We start from the raw sequence: 19,598 nt of genomic DNA, 5'->3' as shown, positions 1-19,598 counted from the left end.
CAAAAGAACCCCACTAAGCCTAATCCTACTATGTCTAAATAAGTTGATTTCCTTCAATTCCTCATATCCTTACTCTGGCACTTTACATTAACTTCCTCTTCTGAGACAAAACCAATAGTCTAATAAATAACACCTACTTTGAATCTCTTGAAGTGCTTTGCCCTAGTCTGCAGGACTCTACACACTCTCCTGAGTTTAATTTTTCTGGTCTAATTGTATTTCTCTTTATGTAGACTTCTCCTAAAGCGTGGCAGAATATGCTACTCCCAAATAAGCCACTTTGACATAAGGATTATTTTGAGTTGAAGGTACCTAAAAAAAACAGCAGATAAAAGAGAATCCTTTTTAAAAAATTTCTTCTCTTCCTGGAAACAGGGGATTAAAAATTCCCATGTGAAAGATAAGTCTCCCTGTACCAGAAGGAAAATAGCATTCTTATCAAGAAGAAGCTGAAATTGAGAATCTATACAAACAGGCCTTATTAAAACGATTATTTTTGTTTAGCCTCACCATGCTTTGTTCAACCTAATATAAAAGTATATATCATTTCTTTGGGCCTTTCCCATTTCAGATAACACATAAATTTGTAGTGTTAATTTTTCTTAATAAATTAATTTCTGTTAATCTCTCTTAGGTCAGCTTACTTCTCAGGTCTAGTTGAAAAAACCCATAGAGGGTAGAGGTAAAATTTTATCTACATTAATTTACCCTACATTTCTCAAACCTAAAAAGTCCCATTCACGCTTTTAAATGTTGCACGGCCAATTTCTGAATTTCTGCTTCTCTAACCTTTTTCTTTTCCACTCAGTAGCCTATTGACATCTTCATTTTAAAGGATAGCTCTCGCAACTGAAACTAAAGGGAAGCCTAAACTAAACAAACCCCCCACGCCAGGGAACAGTACCCTACTTGAGAATGTTAATACCCATCATTAGTTCTTTGAAATTATTTCGTTTCCCGTAGGTCAATAAGATTCCTACCTAATGATGAAAAGAAAAGCGTGGATTGTTAAGCACTTTCAAATATTTGGGCAAAAGAAGTACTTCCAAACGGTAAATAATAAAGCACAAATCTATGGCAGGGCATAATATCTGGGGAAAAGTTGCTAGGTCCAAAGTCTAAAGAAGCAATTAATGCTCATTTTTCTTGCCCAATTTAGTTGGCCTATTAACGCCTTGGGGAAAAAAAAAAAAAAAACTACTTCTCACATCCTATTTCTTCTAGTCCAGAAGCCTGGAAAAGAAAAAAAAAAAAAAAGATGACGCAAGAGTCCATCCAAGTCCTCTTTGCGCTGACTGTGTAAGAGTATTTGCCCCAAGAGCAAATTCCCGTTCTCCTTTCATCCAATGATCAGTGCCTTTTCGTTTTCTTGATTTTCGGCGCCCCCACCCCACCACCATTGGCATCTTAGTAACCGGCGGACGAAATTTACGCAGGCGCCTTTCAGGGCTCACAGGGCCCACCTCTCTCGGGCGAGTCCCCGGGGCTTATCCAATCAGAGCTCAACCAGGAAGTCAAGGCACCGCAAGGCCTCCTTACGCGAGTGGGCCTACCTCCGCCCGCGTCACGTGATTCAAGTCCACGCCTCCCACCCTCCCCCTAGGAGGACCCCCCCAACGAGGGACCGCCCTTCAGCTAGAGCTCGCTGATTGGTTACTGTTCCCGCGGTCTCCTGGGTGACGGGAACGCGTTAGTCCTCTTGGAGGAGACCAAGTGCGCCTGCGCATTTGACAGATCGCACGGCCTCTTGAGCCTTGAGATGAAGGTAAGTAACTTACAAACCCCCGCGGGGCGGGAAAAGGTGACCACTGGCTCTACGCCCACAGAGCGTCACTTTGAGGATAGGGGCCTGTGCTCTCTCCCCCCTCCCCAGTGCGTTAGAGGAGTGGGGAAGAGAACCGGTGACCCGGGAGGGGGAAAGCGGGAGCGAAGTGAAGGAAGGAGGGGAAAGGAAAGAAAATTGGAGAGGAGAAGGCGGAGAGGGAGGCCTCGTTTCAGGCACTGCGAACCGAGTTGAATCTGTGCGGACAGAGGGAATCTGGGCATGGCCTGAAGTGAGCAGATTGGATCAGAAGAGACTCGCAACTTCGCGCCGCGGAAAGAGCGGTCTGTGTTTGGAGGGTCGCAGTGAAATTGACTGGATCGGGTGTCAAAAGCTCCTGCTTTTTTCCTGCAGCTGAACCTCTGGCAAGCCGTTGCTCATCGCCTTTAAAAGAGTAAAAAGCTTCTGAAAGAATGTCAAATTGTATTGCCAGTGACTGATCTAATGTAGAAATCACTCCGTGGCTAATGTACATTATTCACGGAGAAATCTGCCCTTGCACACGCAGGTTTCAGTCGAGAGCATCATTCCCTGCACGCACCGTTCCTAGGTTTGTGTTTTGAGTGAGCTCAGTCCCACGTCACTGGCTGCAGCCGACTCACCCTTCCACTTTACTACAGCGATACTCCTCTAGCAAGAAATGGATAGCTCAGTTTAAAAAGTAATTAAGTTTTAATGATTCCTCGTGGCTATTAGCGAGGCAATTGGAATTGACATGCCAGTAATCATAACATTTCTAAAGCACTTCACAATTTATAAAGTATCAGAAGGGAGAAGATACTATTCCTGGTTTACAATTGAGAATTTTGTGCTTGAGGCAATTTAAACGGCTTGCTTTAATTAAGCCCTTCAGCTAGTAAGTAAAAAGCAAAATTTAAACCGGGTTTTCTGGTCTTGAAGCTAGCATTTTTTCTGTGTACTGTATATGGAGCAGGTATATTTAGCACCACTGAAGAAAAATAATATGTAAGATCGCAGCCAGAAGAGCGCTACCATGAAGCTAATGAAATTTAAGGATCCGTCACTTGCATAAAGGGGTTCTAGGGCCATGTTGTCACAAAAATTGCAAAAGATACCTTTATGCTCCCCCCCAGGTGTTTTCCTGCTCCACGATATGTGATGCACCTGTGAGTACAGAGGTGCACCTGTTTTCAGTAGAGGTGGATTTATCTATTTAAGATACCAAATGCCTACTAATTGGTGTTTAGTTTTGAGCATTGGATGAGTTTCATGTGGCCACTAGGCTTGCCAAGCCAGCTGTAGTATCTAAACTTCATATGCCTAGATATCATTTGACCTAATTGTCTATAATTTAACCTAATATTAAAATCTAATTTTTTCATTCAAGCTCATGTTCCTAATCATTTTAGATCAATATTGTTTGATATAAATTTAATGTGAGCCAGTGTAATTTAAAAATTTTAGTAGCCACATTAGAATGTTTTAAAAGAAACAGGTAAGATTAATTTTAATAATGTATTTTATGTAGTATATCCAAAATATTGTCTCAATATGTAATCGGTATGAAATATCAATGAGATAGTTCATATTTTTCATTCTCCAAAAACTGTCTGTATTCTATATTTACAACACATCTAACTTCAGACTACCTACATTTCAATAAAATTTAAAGTCCACCTGTGGTTCCCCAGTTCTTGACTAAGCGAAAAGAAAGACTTTTCAGTTGATACATTGTCCACCTAATAGCAAATTTAAGCACTTAATGATGAAGTACATATAACTAATGGGTAAAGGAAGAAAATAATTTTGAATGAAGTATAGACATTTTGTATTTTTATCATGGTTAAGATTTTTTAAATGGTATTTTTGTTAAGTTTAAAAACTCCATACCACTGATTATTAGCTAAATTTAAATTTAAGTTATTTTACTCTTTAACATATCAAACATTAAAATTATAATTTTCATAAAATTAATGTCCAAAACATTTAAAACCAAATTTTATAATAAATGCTTGCTATGTACTAAGGTCTTTAACAACCAAATTGTGTAAGTTTTTGGGTTGGTTGGTTGGTTGATCTGATTAGTCATTTTGTTTGTTCTATTATTGACTTTTTCTGGATAAGCTCTAACAATAAGCCTTTACCATCCTGAATTCTACTGTTTTCATGATCATGGTTTGGTGTCTTTGACCAGCCCTTAATTGTATGATTTGAAAATAAAAAAATTGCGTTTGTCTTTTTAGCGTGTTTTCTCACTGTTAGAAAAGACTTGGTTTGGCGCACCAATACAATTCACCTGGCAGAAAACATCCGGGAACTACCTTGCAGTAACAGGGTAAGAAATCCACGAATACTAATTTAAGTAAATCATCCTGACTTCAGATGCCTGTATGCCTGTAGTGCCACACCATTTATTTAGTAGAAGTTCTTGTCTGATGGTTGTACAGTGGGAAAAGTAATAAATTCTCCTTCATTGATATCACAGTTCAGGGGCACCTGGGTGGCTCAGTCAGCTAAGCATCAGGCTCTTGGGGTTTTCGCTCAGGTCATGATCTCACAGTTCGTGAGTTTGAGCCTGAATTGAGCTCTGTACTGAGTGTGCAAAGCCTGCTTGGGATTGTCTCTCTCTCTCCTTTTCTCTCTCTGCCCCTCCCTGGCTCGCTGTCTCTCTCTCTCTCTCAAATATAAATAAATAAACTTAAAAAAAATCACAGTTCATAAAATCTTTTCCCTGGTAATAACTTTGTAGATACAAATTATGAAACTGTCATGAGAGAACACTGAAATCACTTGACAGCAGCTCAATTCTTTTAATGTATATAAATAAAAAGAAACACTTGAGTTATATTTTTGTCTTCTAATTGCTTTTAGAGCTGATCATATTGTGAAAATCTTTGATCGCCATGGTCAGAAAAGAAGTGAAATTAACTTACCTGGGTAAGTACAGAGGTGGGTCAGAAACTTTTCCACGCTTTGTTTCCTAAAAGATAAAAACAGCAATGCCTTAGAACTATAAACAAGGAGAATTTTACAACATATCTAGATGATCTGTATCCCTCCTTTGCTTTTTTATTTGCAAAGGGATTTTTTTATACATAAGTTGCTGGTAAACATGTAAACATATAGCATCTGAGTTAGAGTTGATATTTATAACCTGCATACATTCACAGGGAGGCTTTAAGGTATAATTATAAATAAGTCCATATGAATGAATTCTTATTTAATTATAAGCAAGCCTTCGTGTGTGTGTGTATTGTGTGTGTCTGTGTCTGTATAGGCCAAGAAGATGAACCCAAATCCCTATAATTTGTTGGAAAATAGTGACTTTCCACATAATTTTTTTTTTTACTTTTTTAAAGTTTTTATTTATTTTTAATTTATTTTTTTAAACTCACATCCAAGTTAGTTAGCATATAGTGCAACAATGATTTCAGGAGTAGATTCCTTAATGCCCCTTGCCCATTTAGCTCTTCCCCCCTTCCACAACCCCTCCAGTAACCTCCACATACTTTTTAGATGACCAAGACAGTCTGTTTTTAGGAAATCATTCTAGATTACACAAAATATAACTTAAGCATTTTTAATGATTCTGTGTAAATTACCTGTATTATTTCATTGACAGTCTTGATCGTTATTAAGTGTGTAGAGTTCCTCATCTAAATGGTCTTATGCTGCCATGCCTTTTAAATTCATGTCTGTTTTCTGTGGTTTATTGCCACCATCATTGCAAAGAAGCATGTTTTATTTTCGTTGGTCTCTGATAGCCTTTCCCACCTCCTGCTCTGCCCCACCCACCTGATGCCACCATTTTGGCATTTACCATTGCCTCTTTTTTTTTTTTTAATGTTTTTATTTATTTTTGAGACAGAGCATGAGCTGGGGAGGGCAGAGAGAGAGGGAGACACAGAATCAGAAGCAGGCACCAGGCTCTGAGCTGTCAGCACAGGGCCCTATGCGGGGCTCCAACTCACAGAATGTTGAGATCCTGACCTGAGCCGAAGTCGGAGGCTTAGCCCATGGAGCCCCTCAGGGGCCCCACCATTACCTCTTAATTGTTGCTTTTTGTTCTGTGTTATGGAAAACTGAAGTCAAGGTAGTTGTAATTATGCCTAAAAACAAAAAGGCACTTAGTAAGGAACTTATTTGAGTAAATTGTATAAGACTTTTGCATGATCTCTCCGACCTCTATTTTGGTCATACAGTGGCCATATTTTTATTTTTTTACCTCTGAATTCTTTTGCTCTATTTATCATAGTTGATTCAACTGACAGAGGATCTGCAAATAAATAAAATAGCTTTATATATTGTCTTTAATTGTTAGATGATTTTATCAAAAATTTGAAAGCTTCCCTCTCTGAAACGCCCCAAATCTCTGAAAATGTTAGAGAAAATTAATTTTGAAGAATAAAATGATCAAAATAACTCCTAACTTCTTAACTATAAAGCTGGGGATGGCTTAGCCAATATGCCAGAGCAGAGTCCCGAAATGGAAAATAGCAGCAGAGAAGGAAAAGCAAATCCTCAGGGAAGTTTTTGAATTATAATAAACACTTTGGAATAATTTTCAATTGTAACATTTTTAAAAAGCCTTTCCTATTTATAACTCTTTTGTCATTTTAATCAAATCACTCTTACTCTATTCTAATATAAAATGAAAGTAACATTTCTTACCACTTCAAAATCTAGTTTTTCCATTATTTGCAATCTCACATCTATAAAACCTTGATCTGTTTTATAGACAATTTATCTAGATACAACTACAATTTTTATCAGCACTTTCTTTTTCTCCCCAAATCTGAAATAACCTTTCAATACTTGGTCATACAAATTACCTCTTGATTCCAGATGTAATTCCTTTGTAAAGGTACTTGGTGAGTTTTTTTTTACCAAAAGGCCAGGTTCTTTATAAGATCTAAGAAAAATCTGCTAACTTACTATGTGTAATTATATTTAATGTAGTATATATAAATTATATTTAAAATAGAATTTAAATTCTTCTCATCCCCTCAATGACAACAAAAAATTTAACTTAGTGTTATCTCAGCAACAAACAGTGAGTTGTATTTCTCACTTTAGAAAGTTTGTGACCTATTCAAAGTTCATTGTCCTTGCTACAGATAAAAGTCACAAGTAGATTTTTAAATTCCTTTCCCCAGCTTTAAGAAAATGTATGATGATATTTTGCTTTCTTTTTTTAAAGTAACTGTGTCGCTATGGACTGGGATAAAGATGGAGATATCCTAGCAGTGATCGCGGAGAAATCCAGTTGCATTTATCTGTGGGACGCCAACGCAAATAAAACCAGCCAGTTAGACAGTGGTATGAGGTAAGAAGAACTTTTTTATTTTAAATCTTCACTTGGGAGTGTGATTGTTTGGGAGCACTTGGGTGTTCAACTCTTGGTTTTGGCTCAGATCGTGATCTCATGGTTCATGGGTTTGAGCCTGTGTTAGGCTTTGTGCTGATGGCATGGAGCCTGCTTTTTATTCTCTGTCTTCCTCTCTGTACTCTTCCCCAGCTTGTGTGCATGCACGCGGGCTCTCTCTCAAAAAAAGAGAAAAAAAAGAAATATGATTATTTGTATTGAACAGTACTTACTGCTATCATTATAAAAATGCATTTGTGAGTTATTATGAAAGAAAGCTTATTTCTTTTTTTATTGTTACATATAACAATCCTATTGATTTTGCTCAATTAGAGTAAATTTGTTATAATTGCAAAATATAAATAGCTTCTTAAAAAGTTGCTTTCTGTGGAACAGACTAATGTACAAAGATGAGACAAAACATCTGAAAAACCTGGAGATGGGGTTGGCCGCAGGGATGCTTGGATCTAGGGGCTCTACTGATGCAATCAACACTCTATCTCTTAGCTCTTCCTTTCTCTGTATTGACTTGTGCTAAGTCAGACTGTTTCCATGGCTACTGCGAGCTATTGACTTATATCATCCACAGCAAGTGATGCCGAAGTGAGGAGCATGTCTCATCACATCGCCCATGTCCACCCGGTTACTTAAGAGGTCTCTGAGTAGGGTAGGCAGGGCCATGGGATTGAAAATCCCAGCAGCTGATGAGTAGGATGAAGGGTGGGACAGTTCCCAAATGGAGAATCTACTGGGCAAGCAGAGTAAGTTACAGAGGTCTGCTAAAACAGAAACCATTTTAACATATGGAAAAGAAACATTTATTTACAACTGAAACTTGGCAGTTAAGCTTTGAACAAGTTGCTTACCCTCTCTCTAAATCTCATTTCTTATTTTATATAGAGTGAGTATAGTAGTAACACCGGCCTCATGGTGTCACGTGGCATGCACGTAGGCCACACACGTTCTATAAGATAAGACTATAAATTTCCAGTTTATCAAGGAATAATAACCCAGAGGAAGCAAGGTGGTCACGCAGAATAAGACCAAAGGTGACCGTAGCACATTTCTCCTTTCCTTCCAAATTGACTCATGAGGTATGCGTTCGCCGTCAATATCATCCACCCATCATAGAGTCTTAACATTTCTTGCTCTGTCCTTTTACACTTGGGGTATGCATCACTTTTCAGAAAGATCTGAATTACTTTCTGTTCTTCCATTCAAGAGGATATTTATAAACATCAAGTACTGGTTCTTGAACCAAATTCAGCAGCAGTGAGACCACACCCTCTCCTGAAGAAAAAAGCAAAATTAATCCCCGGTGTTTCTGACTGGTGTGTGTCTGCCTTTGCTGTGTATCTTTCCACAAATCCATTTCCTCACATCATCTCAGAGTTGTGAGGTTTCAGAGTGAGCTACTCTTCACAGTGACAGAGTTGGGAGAGACAGAGAGATAGCAGCAGAGTAGGAGAACCCTAGGCTCACCTCGTTCCATGAATAGAGCTAGATAACTATCAAACCATCCTTAATACCCCAGAAATGGACCTAAAGACTGACAGAACAGACTGTAACTAAAGGGAAAGAAGAGGCCATATTGAAGAAGATAAGAAGTGTGGAGACATGGTTTAGTGGCGAAGCGGATCCTGGCAGCTGTGGAGGGGAAGGAGCGTGGCTGTGGAGAAGGACAACTGAGAGAGGAGAATACAGGGGAATGCACAAGGAGAAGATTTCCCCAAAACCATTGGCTTGGAAAATGTGAAGGGCCGAATTTCATGAGTTCTTACAACCAGTGGGGCTTAAAGCCTGGAGTTTTCAGGTCAGCAGGTTTCATAGGATGGAGCCTGGAGAGCACTGCCCGGCTCCTTGAGACAACCCAGGGCATACAGTGTGGAAACAGCAATCTGAAGAGAGACAGAGCCATGTAATTAGGAGATCATTTGCTCTTCTTAGAGCATGTCCCTGAGAGACAGCATTCACAGAGACACCTCTCCAGGAACAAAGGAGCTGGTCAGCGCCATTTCTCTCCCCTGCCCCACAGCATAAACACAGAGTCCCCTGTGGAAGCAGCACAGCATGGACACTGGCTGCCTACTTGCTTATACTGAGCATCTCCTGTGCTTCAGTGGAACTGCTTTTCACAGTCTCACTTACCTCAGTCCCAGTGTGGCAGGCCACTGCCCCAGAAGACCAACACAAACCCCTGCTCATACCATGTTTCCCAACCAGACTAAACTTGACACATCAGGTCAGACACCAAACATTGTGCATAGCAGGCAAGGAGAGCCTCTGCACACGACTCACTGAGGGATAGGGTAGCCAAAACACAACAGCACTGTGCATGCATACACACTGGAGGCATTTCCTGAAGTGCCAGGCACTGAGTGCTACATGATGTCTTCTTTATAAGGCCATTACTTTCAGGAGCAGGAGATATAACTGGCTTTAATAGCACACAAAAGGCAGAGACTTAGAAAAAATGAGAAGACAGGGAATTTATCTCAAGAACAAGAGAAGGCCACGGCCAGAGATCTAAGTGAAATAGATACAAAATAACATCCCTGATGGAGAATTTAAAGCAACGGTCATAAGGATACACTCTGGGCTTGAAAAAGAAGACATCAGTGAGACCCTTCCCACAGAGACAAAATAGCTAAAAAAAAGAATCAGATGAAGAGTACAATAAATGAGTTTAGAAACACACTTGATGCAATGAACAGTAGGCTGGAAGGCCCAGAGGGACAAATTAATGACCTAGAAGACAAAGTAATGGAAAGTAATGAAGCTGATCAAAAAGAAAGAATTCTACAACATGGTAACAGACTTAGGGATCTCAGTGACTCCATCAGATGTAATAACATTCCCATTATAGGAGTCCCAGAAGAAGAAAAGAGACAAAAGGAGGCAAAAATGGGTTTGAAGAAATAGATGAAAACTTGCCTAATCTGGGGAAGGAAACAGACATCTAGATCCAGAAGGCACAGAGAACTCCCATCAGAACCAACCAAAACAGGCCTAATCCAAGACATACTGTAATTAAATTGCAAAATATAATGATAAAGAAAAAATATAAAAAGCAGTAAGACAAAAGAAGCCCTTAACTTGCAAGAAAAAAACCATAAGGCTAGCAGAAGACTTTTTCAACAGAAATTTGGCAAGCTACAGGGGAGTGCCTGATATCTTCAAAGTGCTGAAAAGGAGGGGTGCCTGGGTGACTCTATCAGTTAAATGTCAGACTTCGGCCCAGGTCATGATCTTTCAGTGTAGAAGTTCAAGCCCCACATCAGGCTCTGTGCTGACAGAGCTTTTTTTTTTTTTTTTTTTTTAAACATGCTGTATGAGAAAAATGCAGCCAAGAATTCTTTGTCCAGCAAGTCTATCATTTAAAATACGAGTGATAAAAATTTCCCAAAGAAAACTAAAGGAGTTCATGACAACTAAACCAGCCCAGTGAGAAATACTTAAGGGACTCTTTGAATGGAAAGGAGAATCCAAAAGTGGTTGTATAAAGGCAGGAAGCACAAAAACAGTAAAAATAACTATTTCTGTAAAAAAAACCAAAACAGTCAAGGAACTAACAAAAAAAGATATAAAATATAATAACATATGCCTAAAACTTGGGGAGGAGAAGAAAAAACAAATGAGTTTAAATGTAATCAACCATCGACTCACTGTAGACTGCTATTTGCAATAGAGGTTTTATGCAAACCTAATAATAGTATATCAAACACCACTAATAACATAAAGAAATCTGAATAGATCACTAACAAAAATCAACAAAACGTGAAAAATGGAGAGACAAAGATTCAGAGAAAACTCCAGAAACAACCACAAAACAAGTAATAAAATGGCAATAAATAACACACCTATCAAAAATTACTGTGAATGTAAGTGGACTAAACCCTCCAATCAAAAGACATAGGATGTCATGGGGCAGCTGGGTATCTCAGTCAGATAAGCATCCAATTCTTGACTTTGGCTCAAGTCATGATCTTGCAGTTTGTGCCCCACATCAGTCTCTGTGCTAACAGCATGGAGCCTACTTTGGATTCTTCTCTCTCTCTCTCTGCCCCTCCCCTGTTTGCACGTGTACACCCTCTCAAAATAAACATTAAGAAAAAAAGACATAGGATATCACAATGGATAAAAAGCAAGACTCATCTATATGCTGCATACAAGAGACTCATTTTAGACCTAAACATACCTACAGATTAAAAGTGAGGGGATGGAGAAATACTTATCTTGCAAATGGATGTCAAAACAAAGAATAGCAATACTTATATCAAACAAGCTAGACTTTATTTATTTTTGAGAAATAGAGACAGAGCATGATTGGGGGTGGGGTGCAGAGAAAAGGAAAACACAAAATCCAAAGCAGACTGCAGGGTCTGAGCTGTCAGCACACAGCCCATCGTAGGGCTTGAATTCCTGAACCAGGAGATCATGACCTGAGCTGATGTTGGGTGCTTAACTGACTGAGCCATCCAGGCGCCTCTAGGCAAACTAGACTTTAAAACAAAGACTGTAACAAGAGACAAAGAAGGGCACTATATAATAATAAAGGGGACAATCCAATAAGATTTAACAAGTATAAATACTTATGCACCCAACACGAAAGCATATAAATATATAAAACAATAAAAAACATAAAGGAACTAATCAATAATAATACAATAATAGGAGGGGACTTTAACACCCCACTTACATCAATTGATCATTTAAAAAATTTTTTTATGTGGGAGAGGGGGAGAGAGAGAGGAACACAGAGAATCCAAGTGGGTCCTGTATTGCCAGTGCAGAGCCCAACGTGGGCCCAAACTCATGAGCTGCAAGATCATGACCTGAGCTGAAGTCAGACACTCAACCAACTGAGCCACCCAAGTGTCCCAATGGACAGATCATCTAAACAAAACATCCAAAAGGAAACAATGGCTTTGAATGACCAGAAGTACTTAACAGACATACTCAGATTATTCTATCTTAAAATAGCAAAATACATATTCTTTTGAGTGCACGTGGAACATTCTCCAGAGTAGATCATGTATTAGGTCACAAAACGGCCTCAACATATACAAGAAGACTGAAGTCTTACCATGAACCTTTTCTGACCACAATGCTGTGAAACTAGAAGTCAGCACAAGAAAAAATTTGGAAAGACAACAAATACATGGAGGTTGGGCACCTGGGTGGCTCAGTCGGTTAAGCCTCCAACTTCAGCTCAGGTCATGATCTGACAGTTCGTGGGTTCAAGCCCCGCATTGGGCTCTGGGCTGACAGCTCAGAGCCTGGAGCTTGCTTCTGATTCTGTGTCTCCCTCTCTCTCTGCCTCTCCCTGCTCATGCTCTGTCTCTCTCTGTCTCAAAAATAAATAAAACATTAAAAAAAATTTTTTTAATACATGGAGGTTAAGTAACATGCTACTAAATAATGTAATAATAACAAAAGAAGAAATAAAGAAGTACATGGAAACAAATGAAAATGAAAACATGATGGTCCAAAACTTTTTGGGATGCAGCAAAAGTGGTCCTAAAAGGAATGTATATAACAATACAGGTATACCTCAAGAAGCAAGAAAAATCTTAAATAACCTAACCTTACACCTGAAGGAAGCTAGAAAAAGAACAATAAATGAAGCCTAAAGCCAGTAGAAAGAAAGAATAATGATTAGAGCAGAAATAAATGATACGGAAACTAAAAAAACCAACAACAACAACAACAGTGAAACAGACCAGTGGAAGCAGGAGCTGATTCTGTGAGAAAAATCAATAAAATTTATAAACCTTCAGCCAAAGTTATCAAAAAGAAAAGAGAAAGGGCTCAAATAAGTAAAATCACAAATGAGAGAGGGGAAATAATAACTAACACCACAGAAATACAAACAAGTGTAAGAATATTATGAAAAACTATGCCAACAAATTAGACAAGCAAGAAGAATGGTTAAATTGTTAGAAATATAAATTACCCAAAACCAAAACAGGAAGAAATAGAAAACTTGAACAGACTGATAACCAGCAAAGAAATTGAATCAGTAATTTAAAAAATTCCCAACAACAAAAGTCCAAGCTTCACAGGCAAATTCTACAAAACATTTAAAGAGGACTTATTGCCTAGTCCTTCTCAAACTATTTCAAAAAAATAGAAGAGGAAGGAAAACTTCTAAGTGCATTCTATGAGGCCAACATTCTTTTGATACCCAAACCAGATAAAGACTCCACTAAAGAAGAGAACTATAGGCCAGTATCCCTGATAAACATGGCTGCAAAATTCTCAATAAAATACTAGCTAACTGAATTCAACAATCCACTAAAAAAAAAATTATTCACCATGATCAAGTAGGAACTGTTCCTGGGTTGCAAGGGTAGTATTTGCAAATCAATCAATTTGATATATCACATCAATAAAAACAATAAGAACCATATGGTTGTTTCAATAGATGCAGAAAAAGCATTTGAAAAAGAACAACATCCATTTATGGTAAAATCCCTCAACAAAGTAGGCTTAGAGGAAACATACCTCAACATAATAAAGGCCATATATGAAAAACCCACATCCCATACAGATGGCTAACATCCTCTTCTGTGGGGAAAAACTGAGTGTCTTTCTCCTAAAGTCAGGAACAAGACAAGGATGTATATTCTCACCACTTTTTAAAAATTTTTTCAATGAGACAGAAATGGAGCTCGAATAGGAAAGGGGCAGAGAGAGAGGGAGACACAGAATTTTTGAGAGACAGAAATGGAGCTCGAATAGGAAAGGGGCAGAGAGAGAGGGAGACACAGAATCCAAAGAAGGCTCCAGGCTCTGAGCTATCAGTACAGAGCCCAATGTGGGGCTCAAACCCATGGACTGTGAGATCATGACCTGAGATGAAGTAGGACGCTTAACCAACTGAGCCACAAAGGCATCCCTACTCTCACCACTTTATTCAACATAGTACTGAAGTCCTAGTCACAGAAATCAGAGAACAGCAACAAAAAATAAAAGGCATTTAAATCAATAGGGAAAGAGTAAAACTTCCATTATTTGCAGATGACAAGGTACTATGTATAAAAAACTTGAAATACTCCACCAAAAAACTGTCAGATACACAAATTCAGTAAAGTTGCCAGATACAAAATCAATGTACAGAAATCTGTCGCATTTCTGTACGCCAATAATGAAGCCGTAGAAAGAGAAATTAAGGAATCAGTCCCATTTAAAATTGCACCAAAATCCTAGACACCTGGAAATAAACATAAGGAAAGAGATGAAAGACCTGTACTCTGAAAACTATCGAACATTTACAAAAGACATTGAAAATGACACAAAGAAATAGAAAAACATTCCATGCTCATGAATTGGAAGAAAAAATATTGTTAAAATGCCCATACTGCCCAAAGCAATCTCCATTTAATGCACTCTATATCAAAATACCACCAGCATTTTTCACAGAGCTAGAATGAACAATCCTAAAATTTGAATGGAACCACAAGAGATCCTGAACAGCCAAAGAAAGTTGAAAAAGAAAAGCAAAGCTGGAGGCATCACAATTCTGGACTTCAAGTTATACTATGAAACTGTAGTAATCAAAACAGTATGGCACTGGCACAAAAAATACACATAGATCAGTGGAACAGAATTGAAAGTCCAGAAACAAACAATTATATGATTAATTAGTCTTCAACAAAGCAGGAAAAAATGTCCAGTGGGAAGAAGACAGTCTCTTCAACCAACAGTGTTGGGAAAACTTGGATAGCAACATGCAAGAGAATAAAACTTGACAACTTTCCTATACCATATGCAAAAATAAATTCAAAATGGATTAAAGACCTAAATGTGAAACCTGAAAATGTAAGCGTCCTAGAAGACAGAACAGGCAGTAATTTCTTTGACATCTACTGTTGCAACTTTTTTTTATTATTATTTAAGAGAGTGAGAGCAAGCAAGCACCGGAGAAGGGCAGAGGGAAGAGGAGAGAGAGAATCTCAAGCAGGTTCCACACCCAGCCTATAGCCCAACATGGGGCTCAATCTCACAACCATGAGATCACAACCTGAGCCTAAATCAAGAGTCAGACACTTAGGGGCACCTGGGTGACTTGGTCAGTTAAGTGTCTGACTTCAGCTCAGGTCATTATCTCCTGGTCTGTGGGTTTGAACCCTGTATCAGACTCTATGCTGTTAGCTCAGAGCCTGGAGCCTGCTTCAGATTTTGTGTCTTCTTCTCTCTCTGCTCCTCCCCAGCTGTTCGTTCATGTTCTCTCTCTCTCTCTGTGACTCCGTCTCTCTCTCTGTCTTTCCGTCTCCCTCTCCCTCTCCATCTCCCTTTCCCTCCCTCTCTCTCTTTCTCTCAGTAATAAACTGAAAAAAATTATTTATATAAAAAAAAGTCAATGCTTCACCAACTGACCTATCTAGGCACCCTGCAACTTCTTTCTTAATGTCTCCTAAAAGTAGGGAAACAAAATAAAAAAATTCTTGGGACTACATTAAAATAAAAAGCTCCTGCACAGTGAAGGAAATAAGCAACAAAACTAAAGGCAGCCTATAGAATGGAGGAAGGTATTTGCAAATGACATCCAATAAAGGGTTAATACCCAAACTATATAAAGCACTTATAAACTATATCCAACACCTAATAAACAATCTGATTAAAAAATAGGCAGAAGACATACAGATGGCCAATATACACATGAAAAGGTGTTCATCACTCATCATCAGGGAAATGCAAATCAAAACTATAATGACCTATCACCTCACACCTGTCAGAATGGCTAAAATAAAAATCAGTGGGCATTGGTGAGGATGTGGGGAAATGGGAACTATTGGTAGGAATGTAAACTGGTGTAGCCACTGTGGAAAATAGAATGCAGGTTTCTCAGAAAGTTAAAATTAGAACTACACTATGATTCTTCAATCATACTACTTTAGGTATTTACCCAAAGAATACAAAAGCACTAAATCAAAGGGATATGTGCACCTTGATATTTATAGCAACATTTTCTACAATAGCCAAATTATGGAAACAGTATAAGTTCTGTCCATTGATAAGTGGATGAAGAAGACGTGGTATGTATGTATGCATCTACATAAACACAATGGGATATTACTCAGCCATAAAAAACAATGAAGTCTTGCGATTTGCAGTGACATTGATGGAGCCAGAGAATATAATGCTAAGCAAAAGAAATCAGAGAAAGACAAATACCATATGATTTCACTCATATATGGAATTTAAGAAACAAAACAAGCAAAACAAGAAAAGCGAGAGAGGCAAACGAAGAAACAAGCTCTTAACTACAGAGAACAAACTGATGGTTACCAGAGGGGAGGTGCCCGGTGGGTGCGTGAGATAGGTTATGAGGACTGAGGAGTGCAGTGTTACGGGGAACACTGAGTGATAGATTCCAGTGTTGAATCGCTAAATTGCACACCTGAAGCTAATATTACACTGTGGTTAACTAGTTGGAACTTAAATAAAAACTTTAAAAAGTGACAGAGTTGGAAAATATATGTTTTATATATGGTGATGAATTGTCAATGTTTCCAGTTTAATATGTTGTGTTCTTGGACCTACTTTTTTAAAAGCATGAGGTGCCATCATCCATTAAGATTTTTACCACATTTACAACTATCATTAGACTGATTAAACCATCTCATCATGAGTCATCTTAATGAAATTTGAGGTTCCATCATGACATGTTTTATTTATTACATATTCATAGGTCTGCACTGAATTTGTAGTTCTGACTATAAGAGCATCTTTTAACATCTCCAAATATATTTAGCACTTAGTTTTTGTTCTAAAGCATTAAGTTGTGATTTTGTACTTCAACTTCTAAGTAGATATTAAAATTATTCATGAAATACTTTTTAAAAGATTATTTTGAGGTTATAATTGTGAATTTTTTTAGTAATTTATATCTTCATGTTATAGGGATCAAATGTCTTTCCTTCTTTGGTCAAAAATTGGAAGTTTCCTGGCCGTTGGAACTGTTAAAGGAAATTTGCTTATTTATAATCGTCAGACATCTCGAAAGATTCCTGTTCTGGGTAGGTTATAGCTGGAAACACTGCTAAATACTTGAGATGCTTTACGTAAATGTAATATTTTAGTGTGGTAGATTTTTCTGATATTGCAAGGGGGATGACCTCGTAGGGAAACTTGCCTCGTCATGCCTTGTATCTAGCTGAACTTCAAGACCCTTCACTGTCTCCTAAGAATTACCCAGTCCCCATAGAAAGGTCTCTCTAAGGTCAACCTGTGCCCTTGGACACCAGGACATTAATAGGATGGCTTCCATTTGTCCCTTTGTCACTCAGATTGAGAACTGCAGACATGAAATAGCTCATCTTCACACCAATGCATTGGTAGATGGACTAAAACATTTGGTGACTGTTTGGTGAGAACATAACTAGATATTAATTCTGACCTCTTACTCTCTCCAGACACCAAGTTAGCCCACTTAAGCACTGTGAGTTACATTCGCCTCGGGGTACATGACTAGAGGGTGTTTGTTCCTTGTTTGACATTCTTGGTTCAGGCTCTTTGATTCCCAGTCTCTGGTCACTTGCATCTGCCCTCTAAACACCCAAGAAGAAAGGACCTATTCTTAATTATTGTCACATCATGCTGGTGAATGGTGAAACTAGTGGACTTAATTATACCCAGGTGGCCAGAAGAATTATAATTTACTGCTAAGGAAGAAATGAAACCCTCAAGAGAAGAGTGCCTGCAGAATGCCTGAGAAAGTGCCTTTCAATTAAGGACACTAAATCATTTCCATTTTTTTCAGACATATGCCTGCCTTTAATATTAATATTTTTAATACTCCAGCTAAAAGGTACTGTCACTGATCCATTTGAAAAACTAAACAAGCTATTTTGAGTTATAAAAAACAAAATTGTCTATTTGACTTCACTTAGGCATTTTTTAATCTCCCAATTCATCTGTATGGGATTAATTTACCATTAATTTATAGGCTCCCAAAATTTTGACAGTTGATGTATACAAAAATAATTAAAGCATGATTATTTTGTGTCAGGTATTTGTCATATGTTCATGATTTTATATGTGATCTTTGTATTTGGTATGAATATTGAGTCTGTTCTCAGTCGTTTACTAACTGCAAATTGGGCCTAAAGAGATTCAGGTTAATTGTGTCTTTAGTAAAATATATAATAGATGCCAGGTGAGAGTTGGCTATGATTTGTGACTCTGCCTTCTTTTAAAGAACTCTCTGTCCTAAATCCCAGCCTCTCCACTCCAGGTCGCTGCTACATGGTAGCATGATCTGTCGGCATTTCACAGTAACTAAACTCTGTTACCTTGTTTCATCTTACACTGATTTGTTTCCTCAACTAGACTAGATACAGGCAGTTTTCACATTGCTTGGTTCTTATATACATGAAGTTCATTTACTACAGTTTAAATTTTTTTTTAATGTTTTATTTATTTTTGATACAGGCAGAGACAGAGCATGAGAGGGGGAGGGGCAGAGAGAGAAGGAGACACAGAACTGGAAGCAGGCTCCAGGCTCTGAGCCCCCCGACGCGGGGCTCGAACACACGAACGTGAGATCTGACCTGAGCCAAAGTTGGAGGCTTAACCGACTGAGCCACCCAGGCGCCCCCATTTACTACAGTTTAATTAAATATTGCAAGTGTCCCAATAACCTGGTTCAGACCCTAGTTACCATACTAGAGTATCTGTGAATCAGTATTACGTATATAAGTACGTACATGTAAAGTGCCCAGAACACTTTAAGTAGGCGCACAAAGCATGTAAACTGTTCTTGATGTTAAGGCCAACCTGAGTTCTGATCACTGCAAGCAAAGAGGCTTTGAGGTATACAGGAAGGAGGAGGGAGAGATTTTCTTCTCCCTTTCGGGAATATAGAAAGGAGTTTGTCTGTGACATTTTCCCATCTCTCTTCGTGCACTCTTTTTCCCCCTCCTAAAGCCCATCTCTCTGGGCCCAATTCCAATGTACCATTAATTTATAATCAGTAAACTCCTACATCTCAGTGTCTCCTCTGAACGCTCCCTTCACTTCTGTGCTCTGGCAATGCCATCTGTATCCTGACCACTCCCACATTTATCTCTTCCAATCTGTAGACTCTGATAGCCAACTGCTTACTCAACATCTCTCATCAGAAATCTAATAAATACTTCAAATTTAGTATCTTCAAAACCCTTTCGACCCATAGCTATCCCTCTCACCATTGGCGACATCCTATCCTTTAAGATCTTCGGGCTAACCCTTAGCATCATCCCTGACTCTTCCTCTGTCTCATACCCTCCGTATCTAATTTGCCAGAAAATCTTATAGGCTGTATCTTCAGATATCTCCCGAATCCAGCCTCTTCTCACCACCTCTCCTGTTCCACAGTGTGTGAGACTCGAACATCTTCCACTGAATTTCTGCCATCTCTTGTTTCCCTGCTTCAGCTTTTGCCCCACAACTGCATATTCTCAA

General features: G+C 38.5%; 1 protein-coding gene across 1 annotated transcript in view; it reads left to right on the top strand.

Moving 5' to 3' along the window:
* Positions 1 to 1,719: 1,719 nt before the first annotated feature.
* WDR19 (WD repeat domain 19) overlaps positions 1,720 to 19,598 on the top strand; it is a 101,355-nt gene continuing 83,476 nt past the window's right edge. The window contains exons 1-5 of the mRNA XM_029947232.1: positions 1,720 to 1,765; positions 4,027 to 4,118; positions 4,655 to 4,720; positions 6,984 to 7,109; positions 17,058 to 17,173. Of these exons, the coding sequence (XP_029803092.1) occupies positions 1,760 to 1,765; positions 4,027 to 4,118; positions 4,655 to 4,720; positions 6,984 to 7,109; positions 17,058 to 17,173 (406 nt within the window). The 5' untranslated portion in view covers positions 1,720 to 1,759. The remainder of the gene's footprint in view (positions 1,766 to 4,026; positions 4,119 to 4,654; positions 4,721 to 6,983; positions 7,110 to 17,057; positions 17,174 to 19,598) is intronic.

This window comes from Suricata suricatta, chromosome 1 (genome assembly GCF_006229205.1).
Source record: "Suricata suricatta isolate VVHF042 chromosome 1, meerkat_22Aug2017_6uvM2_HiC, whole genome shotgun sequence".
In the NCBI taxonomy this organism is placed as follows: Eukaryota; Metazoa; Chordata; class Mammalia; order Carnivora; family Herpestidae; genus Suricata; species Suricata suricatta.
Note: the sequence above shows the minus strand (reverse complement) of the source record. Positions and strands in the feature narration are given on the sequence as shown.